The sequence below is a fragment of the Panicum hallii genome, chromosome 3, assembly GCF_002211085.1.
Source record: "Panicum hallii strain FIL2 chromosome 3, PHallii_v3.1, whole genome shotgun sequence".
Lineage (NCBI taxonomy): Eukaryota > Viridiplantae > Streptophyta > Magnoliopsida > Poales > Poaceae > Panicum > Panicum hallii.
This window is the reverse complement of record NC_038044.1, coordinates 23,085,702-23,101,863: the sequence shown is the minus strand read 5'-3', so window position 1 is coordinate 23,101,863 and position 16,162 is coordinate 23,085,702. Positions and strand designations below refer to the sequence as shown.

The 16,162-nt window shown below is 43.3% G+C and overlaps 1 protein-coding gene across 3 annotated transcripts; it reads right to left on the bottom strand.

The window, feature by feature from the left end:
- Positions 1–2,946: 2,946 nt before the first annotated feature.
- LOC112885820 (cation-chloride cotransporter 1) lies at positions 2,947–16,105 on the bottom strand. 3 transcript variants are annotated; one of them, XM_025951477.1, is made up of 14 exons: positions 15,955–16,105; positions 15,590–15,780; positions 12,610–12,759; positions 12,351–12,429; positions 11,876–11,967; positions 11,518–11,632; positions 11,162–11,262; positions 10,196–10,257; positions 9,194–9,442; positions 9,001–9,115; positions 7,534–7,728; positions 5,046–5,446; positions 4,631–4,792; positions 2,947–4,558 (listed from the first exon to the last, which is right to left on the bottom strand). In XM_025951477.1, exons 2-14 carry the CDS (start codon positions 15,766–15,768, stop codon positions 3,459–3,461), a joined length of 3,000 nt encoding a protein of 999 aa, XP_025807262.1. In that variant the 5' UTR covers positions 15,769–15,780; positions 15,955–16,105; the 3' UTR covers positions 2,947–3,458. The 3 variants fall into 3 exon arrangements, with proteins under 3 accessions (XP_025807262.1, XP_025807264.1, XP_025807263.1); XM_025951478.1 differs by having other exon boundaries at positions 3,459–4,558; positions 15,590–15,798; positions 15,955–16,086; XM_025951479.1 differs by lacking the exons at positions 15,590–15,780; positions 15,955–16,105 and having other exon boundaries at positions 12,351–12,421; positions 12,610–12,720.
- Positions 16,106–16,162: the final 57 nt, after the last annotated feature.

Genomic DNA, 16,162 nt, shown 5'->3' with positions numbered 1-16,162 from the left:
AATTAACTGTAGTATTTTTGTGTCTAGACGTTTTACAGAAAACCCCCAAAATTTAAGAGAATTTACCAAAAGTTTTTAAAAGTTGGGATCATACGTTAATGGTGGATGCAAAATTTAAACAAATTAAATTTGTCTTTCTAAAATAGTTATTTGCATGTGAATCTCTTAAGAAGATAGTGTTTCAAGATCATTTTGCATATAAACTTTCTCAGAACTTCAAGGGTATTACAGGTATTTCATACCAAACCCACACGGTCACAGCCAAATCAATTAAACGGTTTTCAGCTTTTTCACAGCTCGTAGCCTACAATAGTCTTTTTTCATAGCTCATAGCCAACAACAGCTTTTCCACAACCACAATCCAACCAAACATACCCTTAAACTAGCCACCATGAACCTCACATGCAATGCACATGCCACAAACTGGCCATTTACCCTAGAGCTTAACGGGCCAAGATATATTTTGCTAACCTGGATACATTTGGACCATAGCTACACCAATTTATCAACCTCTACAAAAAATACAACAAATGAAAACAAATTACACTAAACATAGAATATTAACAAAGAATAATTAAAATATAAAAAACTAAATAGATAAATATATTAATACTTGACTACTTGGTCGATCGTCAAACAAGCCCAGCACGATCCTTTTCACTATCATCTAGTAATTAAAGGCCCAACTTGCGGCCCGATCCAACTCCACAAAGACCCAGTCCATCCTCACCGACAAGCTAACGAGCCCGCTCAAAAAAAAAACTAACAGCCAGTTTACTTAGGCTATTCTTAATGTAAAGTTTTATTGTGTAGTTTTCATAGTTCTATCTAGGAATATTTGAGTTGATGATGAAACTAGATCTCAGAATTGAAAATTTAATTTCACGATTTCATAGACTAGCATATCATTTAAATATTATCCTTAAGTGACTAATGGAGTGGATGAAATATACGGAGATGAAGGTTTGGTGGAAGTTTCAAATAGTTTTCAAGGTATTGGTAACCATGATGAAACAGATACCATCTCTCATCATAAATATCATGTTATGTTATCTAATCTACTGATGTGACACTTTTTTAAGTGCAAATGAAGTCCCTATAAAACTTTACCGGAAGCAGCTAGTAAGATTTCTTATGGTATCTATTCGAGTTCGAGCCCTTGACTCAACATGGGTTCTGGCATTTTTATGGATTTGTTCTAGAAGTTATCCAATGCTAAGCGACGTGCTTGTTCACAGCGAGACATCTGTAGTGACTTAGTTAATCATCTGTAGTGACTTAGTTAATCTTAAGAATCTGCTAGCACAATTTCTTGGAGGTGCTCATAGAGATAGGGTTGTGTGCGTGTATTTATAGAGATAAGTTTGTGCGTGTGTATGTGAGTGTCTGTATTATATTTAAAAAACTTTCACAATGAATAGCCTTGGGGTATGTTTAATTGGACTTCCAAACTTACTTTTGCTTAAAAAATTTATAACCTAACCAAATGGTAGTTTTCCCATCTTAGGTTCTATTAAGAAAGCTACCTTTTTAAGTTCAATTTTCACCGCAGCTCTTCCCCTTGCTTTTTTAAAGGTAGTTTTTTCTCAAAATTATTCACCTACCACTAGTTATTTGGTATTTTCTTTATTTTGGGGGTGTTCGTTTCCTCCCCTCTAAATTTTAGACCCATCACATCAAAGAGAATCTTATCATTTAGAAGTATTAAATAAAATCTTTTTATAAATTTTTTTTGACAGATGGATGTTAATTCGCGAGACAAATTTAATGAGCCTAAATAATCCATAATTTGCCACAGTGATGCTACAGTAATCATCCACTAATCATGGATTAATATACCTCATTAGATTCGTCTCGCGAATTAGACCTGGGGTTCTGCAATTAGTTTTGTAATTAGACTTTATTTAATACTTCTAAATGACAAGATTCTTTTTGATGTGACCCCTCTAAAATTTAGAGGCAGGGAAACGAACGCACCCATTTTCCTGCCGCTCCGGCTCATCTTCTCCGCTTTGTCATCTCCGTCGCGCCTACGCCCAGGGGCAGCCCCGCGCGTACGGTTCCTGCTCCTCGCCCAGCCACGCGCCACTTGCTCCTCGCCCGGTTCCACGTGCGGCCCGCCCGCCCACATGCCGCTGCTCGGGGTGCGCGCGCACGCCGCCTGCTGTCCTGTCCGGTCCCAATTGGAGTTTCATAAAAAATTTAATAAGTATTAAATAATATACTATATGAATAATTCTTTTGACTTAGCAATGTCATTATAGGAGAGAGAAATGAGCCTTATCATAGGAGAGGAGTTTCATACTTAAAACTCAGCTAGTATAATTATCAAATTCTCAATCTTAATAATTGTACACTAAAACTAATCTAATAAATCGCGTACGGCCGCCGGTGCTAATGATGCCCCAGTTATTACTGCCATGCACGTATGCATGCCTTGCGAGAGCAAGCGAAAGTAAAGAAGCAAAATAAAAAAAGGACAGAAGGAAGAGGAAATAATTGTACAGCTCTCTGTCCAACCATGTCCAACCAAACGGACTCTTAGCTTCCTGTGCGAACGCAGCAGCATCATACCTAAGCTAAATCCCACGACAGCAACCTCTAATGGGCCACAATTATCAACCAGCGCTCTTATGAGCTTCAAACCAGAGGCTGGAACAAAAAAAAATCGACTGATAAAAGAGAACGAATTTTACTTAGATGTTCGTCAGAAGCACCGTTTATCTAATCCTACAGCGGAAAAGAATATGGGAATCATGATAGCTAATTTCATTGCCAGAAAATTACAAGCACACCATCAGATTCAACAAAACTTATTAGAAAGAAAAATGGTTCAATATATCGGAAATTACCCCAGTAAAAAAATAGTAGGAAGAAAGATGGTTCAATATATCAAAAATTAACATGGTAAAATAAGTAATACAGCTCATTGACCAATGCATAGGCAGAAATTTAGTACCATAAACTCTAAACACTCGAGGAAACACATGCAAAATTCACTTGCCCAGCTATATGTTCAGTGCTACCTCTTTCGCAGGTTTGCCCATTTCAACAACTGGTACATCAGTCTCACAGAAGTATACAAATGATGCAAAGAAAATACCCAATACAAATGTTTCAGTGAGAAGGGTTTGCATTTCTATCGTTTAGCCAACATGTAAGTAGTATGTTACTAGATGGAGAGTGTTTGTATGAATATAGCTACAAAATTTGTAAGAACCAAAGCTCGCTATGTGGATCTTTCAAATCCAGAAAAGAATGAAGACACTGCAGTTCAGTAGTTCACAAACCCAGTAAGCGAACAACAGCTCTGAACAGCTAACATCTCATCTGATGGTAGCCCTCAAGGTGAGGGCTTGTGATTTCAGTAGTAGAATCTGCACTTGAATCTTGTGTATCCAGTCTGCTACAACAGTACAACCACCAAATGCCGCTAGAATCTCCAAGTGTATATCTAATTATGTGAAAAATGTGACAACATCTCTTGTGTATCCCCTAACTATTAACATGCGTGGGACATTCTCTACAAGCAAATCCATGTACTCCATGTAGAAATACGAAGGATGATTTAGTGGTGGTGGGGGCAGGCTCACAAGCACCACGGCTGCCATTCTGGAGTACCTGAGTATCGTGGAGTTCAACTTCAACATTGTGTATAGGAACTTGTCAACCTTCTGCTCATTCACAACGACTTGCCTCCCATTCTCCATTAGCGGCTGCCTTTCTCTTTGTGCAGTTTCCTTCATCTCATCAAGGTACGTCCTGATCCTTTGCTGTGCGCTTGTGTAAGCCTCATGGGAGTCATCCTGCTGAGCACCGGTGCTGCTGCTCTCCATGTGTGATTCCCATGATTTCATAGTCACAACGATTACCTCAGCTTGCATCCTAAGATCATACAAGAACTTTTTGACATCCGCCTTCAGCTCCTCTGCATCAGTGTCCTCTTCAGATATGCAGAAGACTTGGATCTTACAGCTCTCAAAGCTCTCCTTTGTGAGTAGGAGCTGAGACAGAAGAAGCATCAATCCTCCATCTCTTACAATCCAGTACAGGTCAATAGTCCCATACTGTCGCTGGTACTCATTAGGCCATTCATCAAGCCCCTTCACAATGACTACTGCCTTGTTAGCAATAATGCAATCGTTTATTATGCTGACAAAGGTTGACGGTATCTGTGTCAAATTCTCACGTCGCCAGATCTCAGGGTACCGCATCACAACAATGTTCGGCTTCAAGTTTCCTAGGCCCATGGTCTGCACAATGCTACGGAAGCCATCAGACATAGTGGGGGCCACAATGATCTCCGCAACACCCTCACAGCGTTTGTAGTCAATGTAAGCATCCAGCTGACGGCATGCAGTCTTGGCATCCTCGGCCAGTTCATGATAATCACCATCAATTATTGAGACAAAAATTGACATACCACGGCCCTTCTTCTTCATACAATTAGCAAAGTCTGCAAGTTTCGGATGACAAGGAACATTTTCTGGAAGTTTACCCCATGGACGGCAGAATATCAAAGGAATGGGGTACCAATTCTTAGGATGGACTTGGTTTGCTGTGGAAAGGACCAAAAGTTACAAAAATGCAAAGTATGATTACGTATTGGCAAAGCTGCAATCAGGCATACCTCCAAGTGATCTGAGACTTCGGAGCGCCAACTGAAAGTATGCACTCTTGAACCCATCTCCCCAGTCTCCAGCCTTCCCTTTTATGCTCACATAGTAATAGATGAGGCTTGCAAGGGCAAGGGAGACAACAGTGAAAGACCATGAGATCAGAAACATGATCACTGAAATTGAGAGAAAGATCCAAGTAAGCGATCATAATTATAATACAGTTATCGGTGTGTTTTAGTTAGATGTGTGCTAGTGTAAAACACAATAAGCGATACTCATGTACAGGTGAAGAGAAGGTTGGATTCAAAACAATAAAAGTGAATAAAGTATTGAAATCAAACTAATGCAATAACTCGAGTTCTACAACAGTTTGTGCTGAATATCATCGTAAAACAAAATAAATGGTAAAAGAATTAAGAACCATACCAACACAAAGCAATGCACCAACAAGTGAAAGGCTCCAATGGTGAAATTTCCATCGAGGACGCCAACTAGGAGCATCAAGGAGGTCAAGCAAAAAACATGACAGGTTCACACCAGCATAGCACAGAAGAAAAAACATTGTGATAGTGGGTGTAATCAAATCCAAGTTTCCAATAACCACACAGCAAATACAGATGAATGCCGTGAATAAAGTGGCTGCATGGGGTTCAGATCCCTCAGAAACTTTGAAGTAATTAAGAACTGGAAGAATATCGTCGTTCGCTATTGCTGCAAGTAACCTTGGAGCCCCTGTCAGACTCTGAAGAGCTGCACCTAAAGTGGACAGAATAATACCAATGTAAATCACTGCAGGAGCAGGCCAAGCCACTGTAGCAGTAAGAAGCCTGCAAGAGTTAAGGGTATTTATGAGCTGATTGTGCAAGCAATAAGAAACTGTGTAACAACTGGAATGCCTTACGGTACTACAGCGATGCTGTTAGAATGTAGATCCAAGACAATAGTTAATAAGGAAAAAATATTCAGGACTTACAAAACAAGATAATTGATCATAAAAGGTATAGTAGCCAATAGCATTTGCTGGCATTTGTTTATATTAATTCTAGACAAACAATGGAACTGGTAATGCATTCTGATGTAAAAGCGCCCTAAACAGGTTTATGTAACAGTAACCATACTTGAACAATTCACTACCCGAAAAAACTTCTGTACAAAACACATACAGCCAGAAGCAAGTGATGGCTGTGTAAGATAGTGTATAATGCATGGGATGTATTGCATTGAGCCCTTTGGGCGGTATATATAGAGTACAGAGACTTGGGGGGTAAGGCACCTCCCCAATACATACGGCAGTCCGGGATTACATATCCTAACCTACCAAATATACTCTAACATCCCCCCGAAGTCGTAGCGGTAGCAACACAAACGGACAGACTGGAGAACAATGGAGTCATCCCCCCAATGGTAGACGAGGCAGCTGAAAAGCGCTCGGGCGTCTTCCTTCAGCAACATCGGCGGCGGTGTCTACGCGAGAACGGCAGTAGGCGCGGACTCAGATCGAGTGCCAGCTTGACGAGGACCGGCAGCGGGTGGCGCCACCGCCTGAAAAGGCGGCGACACCGGCGATGATGGCTTGACCACGAGCGTCAATGCTGCAGCCTGTGAGGGCGCGCAACAGCAACCTCGTTCTCGGGAGTGTCGATGACAATGCGGCGACGAACGGCAGGGCGACGCAATCCGATCTCTGATCGGAAAAAAAAAGAAATAGCAGCAACAGGAGGCCCGCGGGTACAATCTCGGGTGCACCTAGTGATGCCCCCCAACCTTATCCTCATGCGCCCGTCGGTCAAAGGACACAAAGGGAGAGAGAGGCAAAGCAGAGGGGCGAGACCCACCCGCGAAGGAACTTGACCGGGCAGGATGCAGCCCGAGCGGCGTCCTTTTCCAGCTGCGCGGCGGGCCAGTGGCCCCATGAGCCGCCCTGCAGCCGCGTCCTCGTGCGCATGGCGGCGGCGGAAACGGCGCTGAGGATGAAGGGGACGGCGCCCGACAGCGCGGAGGAGAGAGCCGGCGAGGGAAGGACGGAGCTCCCACGGCGCGGCGGCCCACGACCGATGGTGGAGAAGCGGCGCAGTGGAGTGGGGTCAGGCGGGTCGACGCATCCCGGCGACGACGACATCAGGCGGTGTCGGAGGCAGCACAGCTGGACCGACAAGGGAGGGGCGGCGCGAGGCCGTCGGGCGTCCCCAATGGTGTGGTGGCGGCTCGGCGCCCCACGGTGCACCATCGCAGCCGCACACTCACGCTCAAGGGCAGCGGTGGTGGCCGCGCTGGAGGAGTAGATTGGGGGGCGCCAGGCCTGACGCACGATAGGGGCGACGAAGATGGCGGCGCTTGCAGCAGATCCTGGCGGCGATGGGAGAGGTAGGTCCCCTGCTGCTACTTGACCACAACGGCGCGGCGGATCAGAGGGATCCGCGTGCAGATCCTACGAGGGCGCTGCCCCCGGCAGAGATCGATCTCCCCGGGGGCAGCGCGAGGGCAGCGGAAGCCAGAGGCCTAGGGTTAGAACCTAGACTCGTGATACCATGTAAGATTGGGTATAATGTGTGGGATCTATTGCATTGAGCCCTTTGGGCGGTATATATAGAGTACAGAGACTTAGGGGGTAAGGCACCTCCCCGATACATACGGCAGTCCGGGATTACATATCCTAACCTACCAAATATACTCTAACAGGCTGCAAGTAAGCCATTATGTCCTTTTTCTATATTATCACAAGAATTACGCAACATGACCATAATTATCCCTTTTGGCCACAAATTCCCGTTGTCTCGAACTTGATGAAACAACTAAGACATATATTTATGCTCCGATGGCATCATGAACTACAAGGCCAAATTTATCAAACCCTTAAAAAACACATTATCAGCAAGTGGAGAAGAAATAGTATGCAGTACCAAAAAGCAGATACCTATCAGTTAGAAGCTCTTCCCTTGTGGCCAAGGCTCCAAATAGAAGCACAGAGAACAGGTACATAGCAGTTGTTGTAAGAGTTGCAGATAATGTGCCGATTGGTATTGATCGTTGTGTATCTTTCAGTGAGGCAGATCGGTTTGAGCCAGCCATAATTCCTGTGACTGCTGGGAAAAAGAGACCCACCAAAGCACTGAAACACCAAAAAAAAAGTTACCAAGATGATCTTTTTTAAAAAAAAAGTCAAACACGTAGGAGAACTGTGTCACTGCATGAAGATGAACAACAGAGTTTGGTTTACGTCTGCACTAGCAGTTTTAGTTTGCATTCGCGCCCGTTACAAATGAATTTTTCACATACACAAGGAAATATGTAAAATGCAGTCAAAATGCACCAAAGGTTCACTTAGGTACATAAAACCTTGTCACAGTTGTCATCTAGTTCAACAGGCTGTGAATATAGGGCAGATGGAATTATTAAACAAGTGGATATGAACCGTGGTGAGCTGGTAACAAGCAATCCCGAAGTCCTGCTTAACATATTAAAATTTGGAGTTATTACCAATTAGTATCACTTTGATGAGTTATGTTTCCTACAAATGTGCCATCAGGAACAGGACAAACCATGTTAGCATGTATTTACCATGTGATCCCTCTTAAGGAATTCACTGTCCAGGCCAAATGATCGCATCAGTTCGACCTACTTTTGTTGGCTAGATTAGGATTACTGAGATAATTCTAAACTTCATGTGCTTTTGAGACTAAGAAGTCTACAGACCCACATTGCAACAGACTTTTCTAAAGAAAATAAAAAAATTGTGAGAAGAAACACATGACCCAATTATTTTATACATCTTGCAGAAAATCACCTAATGTCGAGTCGAGTATTTTCCTTATTAAAAGTAAAATATAGAATATCTGTTCCAACTCAACCCACATTGACACTCAGCACTATGGTGGTAACAGTGTGCTCAAGAATGCACGTTAGAGCGTTGAACACCGGGGGTCATTGAAACTCAAGTTCCGACTCGGGTTTGAAGCATGGCACCTTATTAGAACAAAGCCCCAGGGGAGTCTGCCCCCATGGTCGAGTTTTTAGAATGCACATTATGACCTGACCTCTCTCACAACATAGCCTGAGGCAGCCATGCAGCGGACAATGGTGCAAGGTTGAGAGGTGCATAGGATGATGAATAGTGGAGTAATCACTTCATATAGGCAGTGAGGCAAGGAGTTGGGGGATATTTAGTCCAGCTTTAGAGGAATTTCAACTACATGTTGGTTCCAAATGATTACCACAATACAAATCAATAGCAACATTGAAGCCAAGAGTCCATGCCAAGATTACTCAAAGTTCATAGGGTTTAGTGAAGTTATTCAAACTCTAGGGGAGCATTCTTAAATTACTTGTAATTTTTCCCCATGGAAAAAGAAGTCTGTTCAATTTTGAGACAGTAAAAACTTACTTGAAATCCCAATATATTGATCCGCTTGGATCAGGAACACCAGCATTGTTTGTACGTTGATATTCTGAGCCCCAATTATCTTTAAATGTGGTTATACTCAACCCAGTGATTCCCTCTACATGACAAAGTCAACAGTAAAATTCAGCACACAGTGATGAAAACATAACATAAAAGTAAGAACTAGGGTACTTACTTGGAGCATTATGCCTTGGTGCAATGAAGACACCAAGATAGATGCACAATAGCGAAAATAGAACTGGTATTAAGAAAGCAGGTGCAACCTTGTTGATGATTTTGACACCACCAAAGACAATAAAGCATAGCAGTATGGTCACAATCACACCATACACTTGAAGATCGTGCAAGCTGGGTGTAGATATAGTAGATGTGCCAGCAGTTTCTGTACCATTTACTAGTGTATTGTTAACAACTGTCACACTTTCTGCAGTTTGAAACAGGTACAAGTTAGTTCAAAAACAATCAGAAGCAGAAAGTTAAAGTAAATCAATTAGTAGTATATCTTTCATCTCTCCTATTTCTCACCATCAAGCTAATTAGCTAACATTGTTTATACTGTTGCATGTCATAAGTGATCAATGACGAAGGGCATGGTCATGACTGCAAGATAGGTTCTTTTGCGACTGCCATGACAGACACGCCAACAATTAACACATTTGCTTGCATGCATGCAATCAACAGAGAAAAATGGTGAGCTAACTCCTGTATATGTGCATCTTTGTTACAAGACAAGAGTGTCTGAGACGTAGTAAAACATGGCATGTAAACAACAAGGCATTCGCATCTTGTCTACACACAACGACTAAGGAGCTTATAACATCAAGAGTACAGCACCAGGAAATTAACATAATGTTCATGTACCAATGTCTTTGAAAGAAGAGAGAGTGGTATGTATGGATATTTAACTAAAAAATGTTGAAGCGAGAAAATGCAAAAAAGGCTAAACAAGAGAAAGGATCATTGAAATTACATGCTTGCCTTATATTTTACAACAAGGGAGAATGTGCTAATGTTTACATGACTACCACATCATAAACTGCAAACATGCTGACATAGATGCTCTATTTGTCATAACTAAGGCCTAAAGCACACGAGCCACACTTGAAAATATAAAAAAATAAGATCACCAATTCTATTCACAAACTAAGCATACTGATTCAAATCAATTGTAACTTACTTTGGAAAAGTCCAGCAGAAGGAACAGCATCAAGAAAGGTTTCTACAGCCCCAAGCACATACCTGAAAAAGACCAATTAAGTTTCCACTGCAGAGGTGAGCGACACTCATGTATGAATGCACCCCCACAATAACAAGTAGCAAATTATTCAAAAAATCTATAATATTTGAAGTTCCATTGAGCGTTAGAAAACATAACAATTGTACTCTTCTCATTATTTCCCCATCAATCTCCCATCCAGACACTTTTTGCATTTGGACATACTAGTCTGACTGCAGACTTGTGTGGATCTTTGTAAGTATCAGACAGTTGAGCTGCTCCAATCGTTGACCAGTAGAAGGTACAACAACATAGCCTGTTAGTCCTAAGCAAGTTGGATAGGCTAGAAATGAAACCCATCAAAAGCCAAAACGGAGAATAAAAATGAATAAGGATGTAGTAGTAGCTATAATAGTAGTATTACACTCTTTAAAGCCTAGGTGGTTCAGGCATGTGGATTGCTAATTCCTACACTCTTATCCAAAGATGGTTCTTTGGGTGTATTCCAATCTTTAAAGTCTAATTACTGCCACCTCCCATGTCAGGTGGGTTTCATCTACATAAGAGTGTGTTTTTTTTTTACATTGGCTCACCGTCTAATCAAAACCCTCCATTACATTGTGTCGTAACAACATAGGCTAACAATATGAGGCACAACAAGAGTTCACTACTCTATATTCTTTTACTACAATAATACATTCTATCTACCGCATGCCATCTAGAAGAGGCAAATGATACCTGCTTCTAGGGCAGGTGCAGAAAGGATGCACAAACATCACAAATACCCCCTCTGTTCTGTTTTATATGACGCTGGTTAGCTCAAATTTGAGCTAAGCAACATCAAATAAAAGAGAACGGAGGGAGTAGCAGAAACATGAAGAAAAGTGAAAACAACCTCAATTAGTGGCTGTAATGGTGTATACTTACATGGATCCGGCAACTGCATTCCCAAGGAAGAAGCATAGTCCAATACTAACTCCAACTTCAGGACCAAGTGCACGGCCTATAAGATAATATGGCCCACCACCCTATGGATCATTCAAAATGCAAAACAGTTTTCAGTGTTAGTTTATTTTGGTTGCACCTTAGAACATCAAAATGAGATCTCAAAGTATTTTGTCCCATCATTGAATCATGATTAAAGTTGCCCCCCCCCCCCCCCCGCCGCGGGGGAGAGAATTTTCTCCACATCCCATGAATGGTGTGAGAAGCAAAGAAGACAGTAGAAAAGGCAGAACAACCCAATTTTAAGAATTGGCAGATAGTGCGAATACTCAACATACCTTCATTGCTCCATTAGTTGCAATGGCACTTAATGATATTCCAGTTAAAAATGTGCAGGCGCCACAAAATGAAACTAAAACAAGCGACTGCCATACACCTGCCATACCTACAATCCTACAAAAAGGAGGGGAAGTATTGGTTGGTTTTTGAGTAGTGTATGAGGCAAGCATCACAATGAAACACCACTTATACCTTATCTGAATTGTTGGAGAGGATAAAAAAGGGATTAATACTGTGATAAGTCAAAGCAAGTACAGGAGGGGTATGACCAGCAGAGAAAACTAACTTTTTGCAGAAACAAAGTAGAAACAATGTATTGATGAGCGACAACAAAAGTAAGTGTACGCGATACCTTACCAGGTAAAACGGATATAATAAATGATTCCCAAGATATTCTGCAAGCATGGAACAAAGACGCCCATCATGGTGCCGAACTTAGGTCCAGTTTCCTGTACAAACATAAGAGTAATCTGTTCAGTGATATAGGTTGTCACTTGTACAACCTGTCCAAATAAACAAATAAGTAGACAAACATAACAAATAAAGTTAACAATTGACAACAAACATTGAAGATCAGACATGCATGAACCAATTGATATCCCAAACGAACTCAAATGTTCCAATCAACCAGCTCTTTATGCTTAAGTGAATACATTGAATAATCACATGAGGCAAACAATTTCTCATCCTGAACTTCACATTAGATGTCGAAGTATACAGATACACACCTTGAGATTACGACTGTTGCTAATTGTTAATTTTCATCATTGTACAAAATAAGAGCAACGAACTTTCAAACAGATGGCAGAAAAATGTTCGAATGGAATATAACCTTGGGGCGTCCAATGGTAATTGCTACATCCTCACCATCCCTAGGACTTGAAGGGGCCTGAATCTGTTCTCCTGTCATGCTGTTCAGATTCAATCAGATGCTGATACCATGAACTCATGAAGTAGAATCAACAGTTCAAACAATCTTCAGGGTGCAGATGCTAAACACTAATCAAAACTTTCAGCTCGTAATAAAAGAAACATACATCAAGATTTAGTTAAGGTAAAATCAGTAAAGACTACAGAATGATTGATCGTACCTCTTGAGGCCCAATATATTTACAAGAGAATCAAAACCAAATAGCTCTAGCTTTGAATCCCCTTGAGATCCACCGGATGTAGCATGATCATCAGGGGAACCTTCTCGCAAGCTTGGATCAACAGTTAGATTAGCATCAGGTTTAAGGTTCCTGTCACACATAAAAGAGTGTGTTCATACACATAGCACCTGGACAACTTGCATTCTACAAAATTCTCTTGTATATACGATTCTCAAAAGACACATTTAAAGGTCATTTTCTGTTGAAATTATATCTTAGATTCTGTCCCATGGGACATCCAAACAGCATAAGTGGGACACCAGCAGGTTTAATGCCAGCATGTACAGATATATAAAAAAGTAAGAAAATGAAAAGAACATGTCTAGTGATAACCATTTCTTCAAAATTATCCAGAGCATGCAAGGTTGAGGGTATATGCCACGTGGCAAGCCCTACCACACACAAGAGGACAGAAGAAAAAACACAGTATTCTTTTTCAAGTCTTAAGAGCTGGCATCCAACACTCTACCACAAAACTCAAATATACAGCAACAAGCCTACCATGGCTTGACATAAAGGCATGATCTATGACTAAAACTTGAAAAATATAATCTATACTATAAAGATCGAAAACAATTGAAAACGTTTCTCACCCAAATCGGGCCCATCGTACCCCTCACATTGGACCCGCCTGTCGGGGCCGTGGTGGGAGGAAGGGTAGACCCATAGAAACTAGGTGTTGGAGAGTGTTTCTGCCAAAAATAGAATTTTTTGTTACCATGATGTCCGGCTTGCCCGCTCGCATACCCAGGAACCCAAATCCACTCCGCTCTCCTTGGCAAAATCTCCGGCTCGAGCGGCGGCGCAGGACGGCTGCAGGAGGGCCGCGACGCACAGACGGTGGCCTTGCTGCGTGTCGCCGCTCAATTTCTCCCTCGGAGGCGTGGCGCACAATGGAAAAGGGCCATGGAGGTCGGCTCGGGCGACGGCGCAGGACGGCTGCAGGAGTGCCGCGCGATGCACGGGCGGTGGCCTTGCCGCGCATCACTGCTCGCTTTCTCCCTCAAAGGCCTCGCGCACGGTGGAAAGGGGCCGTGACGCTCGGCTCGGCCGGCAGCACAGGATGGCTGCAGAGGGCCACGCCGTGATGCACAGGCTGTGGCCTTTCCGCACGTCGCCGCTCGCTTTCTCCCTCGGTGGCCTCGCGCACGGTGGAAAGGGGCCGTGGCGCTCGGCTCAGGCGGCGGCGCAGGATGGCTGCAGAGGGCCACGCCGCGATGCACAAGCTGTGGCCTTGCCGCGCATCGCCGCTCGCTTTCTCCCTCTCTCTCCTACCAAATAGAACCAAGGCAGCCGCCTTGATCTCCTCCCTCGAGCCATCCTCACTCAAGGTGAGCCCCTAGCAAGCTTCTCTGACTGAGCTCTACCTTCTCCAAGCTCCATCACTCTGTATTTCTGCCCATGCCGAGCTTCAGCTCGAGCTACAATAATGGTGGCCGTCGCCCCCTTCTTCCCTCTCCCTCTCCCACCTTCCAACCAAGCAAAACGGGTTCAGGATTGCATGAGGATCCGACTCCTACCTTCACCATCCAATCGCTGCTCCCAGCACCACCGATTTGAGCTTCAAAAGTTCAACCATGGCAGACAATGTTCGGAGGAGCTCGAACGCATGTGCCCTGATCTATTTCTTACTCCTTTATTACTTCTTGCCCGGCCAAAACATTAGTAAGCCTATAAGCCCAAAGTACTACCCCATGAGCCCAAACAACCACAAAGCCCACCGGTCGAAGATCATACTTGGATCATCACGTGCAAGCAAGCAATTATCTATTTCGTGTTTTTCTTTTCGGAATAATAAACCAGCATCCATCCTTGTAAATACATTCCTAAAATTCTTCTAAAATCATAATCTATCCTTTCCAACCATTCTTGTTGAGCTCATTTGGTTTGATTGATCGAGAAGGACATTGAAGGCCAGTACCACAAGCAAAGTTATAGAAACGGAAAGCCAGACCGGTTCACAAGTTCACACCAATAATTTATTTATCGGAGCAGTGGTTTATTATTTATTAATATTATATTAATTTTTTATGACTTCTGTAAAAATCATAAAGTTTTTCTTTGTGTTAATTGCTTGGGGAGAAATGTATTGTATTTTAGCACCATAACTTAGATCTTTGCAATTAGGCTAAGTAGGACATTTATGGTGAAAATTTGCAATGTATTGCGCATGATGAGAAATTGAGTGAGGGTTTGTTGACATGTATTGTTTAGCATTAAAATTATATTTACTATATTTTTGAAAATACGCGCGTGCCGCAATCTACCATGGCTTGACATAAAGGCATGATTTATGACTAAAACTTGAAAAATATATAGGACAAAGAAATGGCTAGAATTTACTACCACTAACGACCAAGGCATTGTACCAATATAAGTAACCAGCATTATGATAAGACCTCACTATGTTTAACAGCAACCAGTAATGGTCCCAATTTTAAACCTAAAAAAACAATTTCAGCACCACTCAAACAGATATCACTACAGATTTCAATAATGGTAGCCTTGCAGTTGTAGATGCCCCCAAAACAGATAGGACAGGCATGGATCTCACAGCCTAGCTCGTAATGCCCACAGCTCAAAATAGAAAGCAGCAACCCAAAGCCCAAAATAGTAGTTTTAGCGTTGCCTAACACCCCAGGGTAGTGAGCTCATAAATCTTAACTTCCGATACTCCCACTCCATCAAGTACGCTCAACAGTTCACTGATACTCTGCAATTGCTAGAATGCTAGTTGAACACCTCATTTTGCAAAACAACGCATGTCCAAGACAATGCAGACACTAATTTGCAGAAACTATGATAGTGCTCCACGCAGAAGTACGCTCTCTACTCAGTACAATCCATGTTCGATCCGCTAGCGCGTGACACAACCAAATGCTCGCGAAACACACAAATGTGGATGCGAAGTGTGCATCACCTCGGAGGCTGGGGCGTCACGACGGCATCGATGGAGGCGGCGGAGGAGGACCCCGGCTCCATGGAGGTCATCTGGACGACGGCGCGGTCGCTCGACCCGACAGGCCGGTACCGCCGCCCGTTCAGCGGCGTGGGCACCGGCAGCGCGTCGTCCGCCTCCTCGATCCCACCGTTCTCCATCCCTCCGGGACGCTGAGTAATACACAGAAACTGATCGCGGTGAGATCCAAGGTTTCACAGCCACGCACGCCGACCAACCCTCACAGCCGACGTCGGATCCAGATCCGAGGCGGCACGTGCTAGCCGGAGGAGCAGGGAGGGCGCGGGCGGGGGGAGCGCAGCAAGGTCTTCGGATGCTTTGCTTACCTGGGAGGAGGAGGTGGGAGGTGACTCCGTGGCGGTGGAGGAGGAATAGTCGCCGGCGGGCGGCTGTGGCGACGGCGGCGAGGAGGAAACGGAGACAAGGGGGACAACGGTCAGAGGGAGTAAAGGTATGAAACTGGGTTTACTTCGTTCTGTGCTTTTTGTGCCCTGGTCCCTTTGCGAATGCAGAATTGCCAGTTTTAGCCTAACC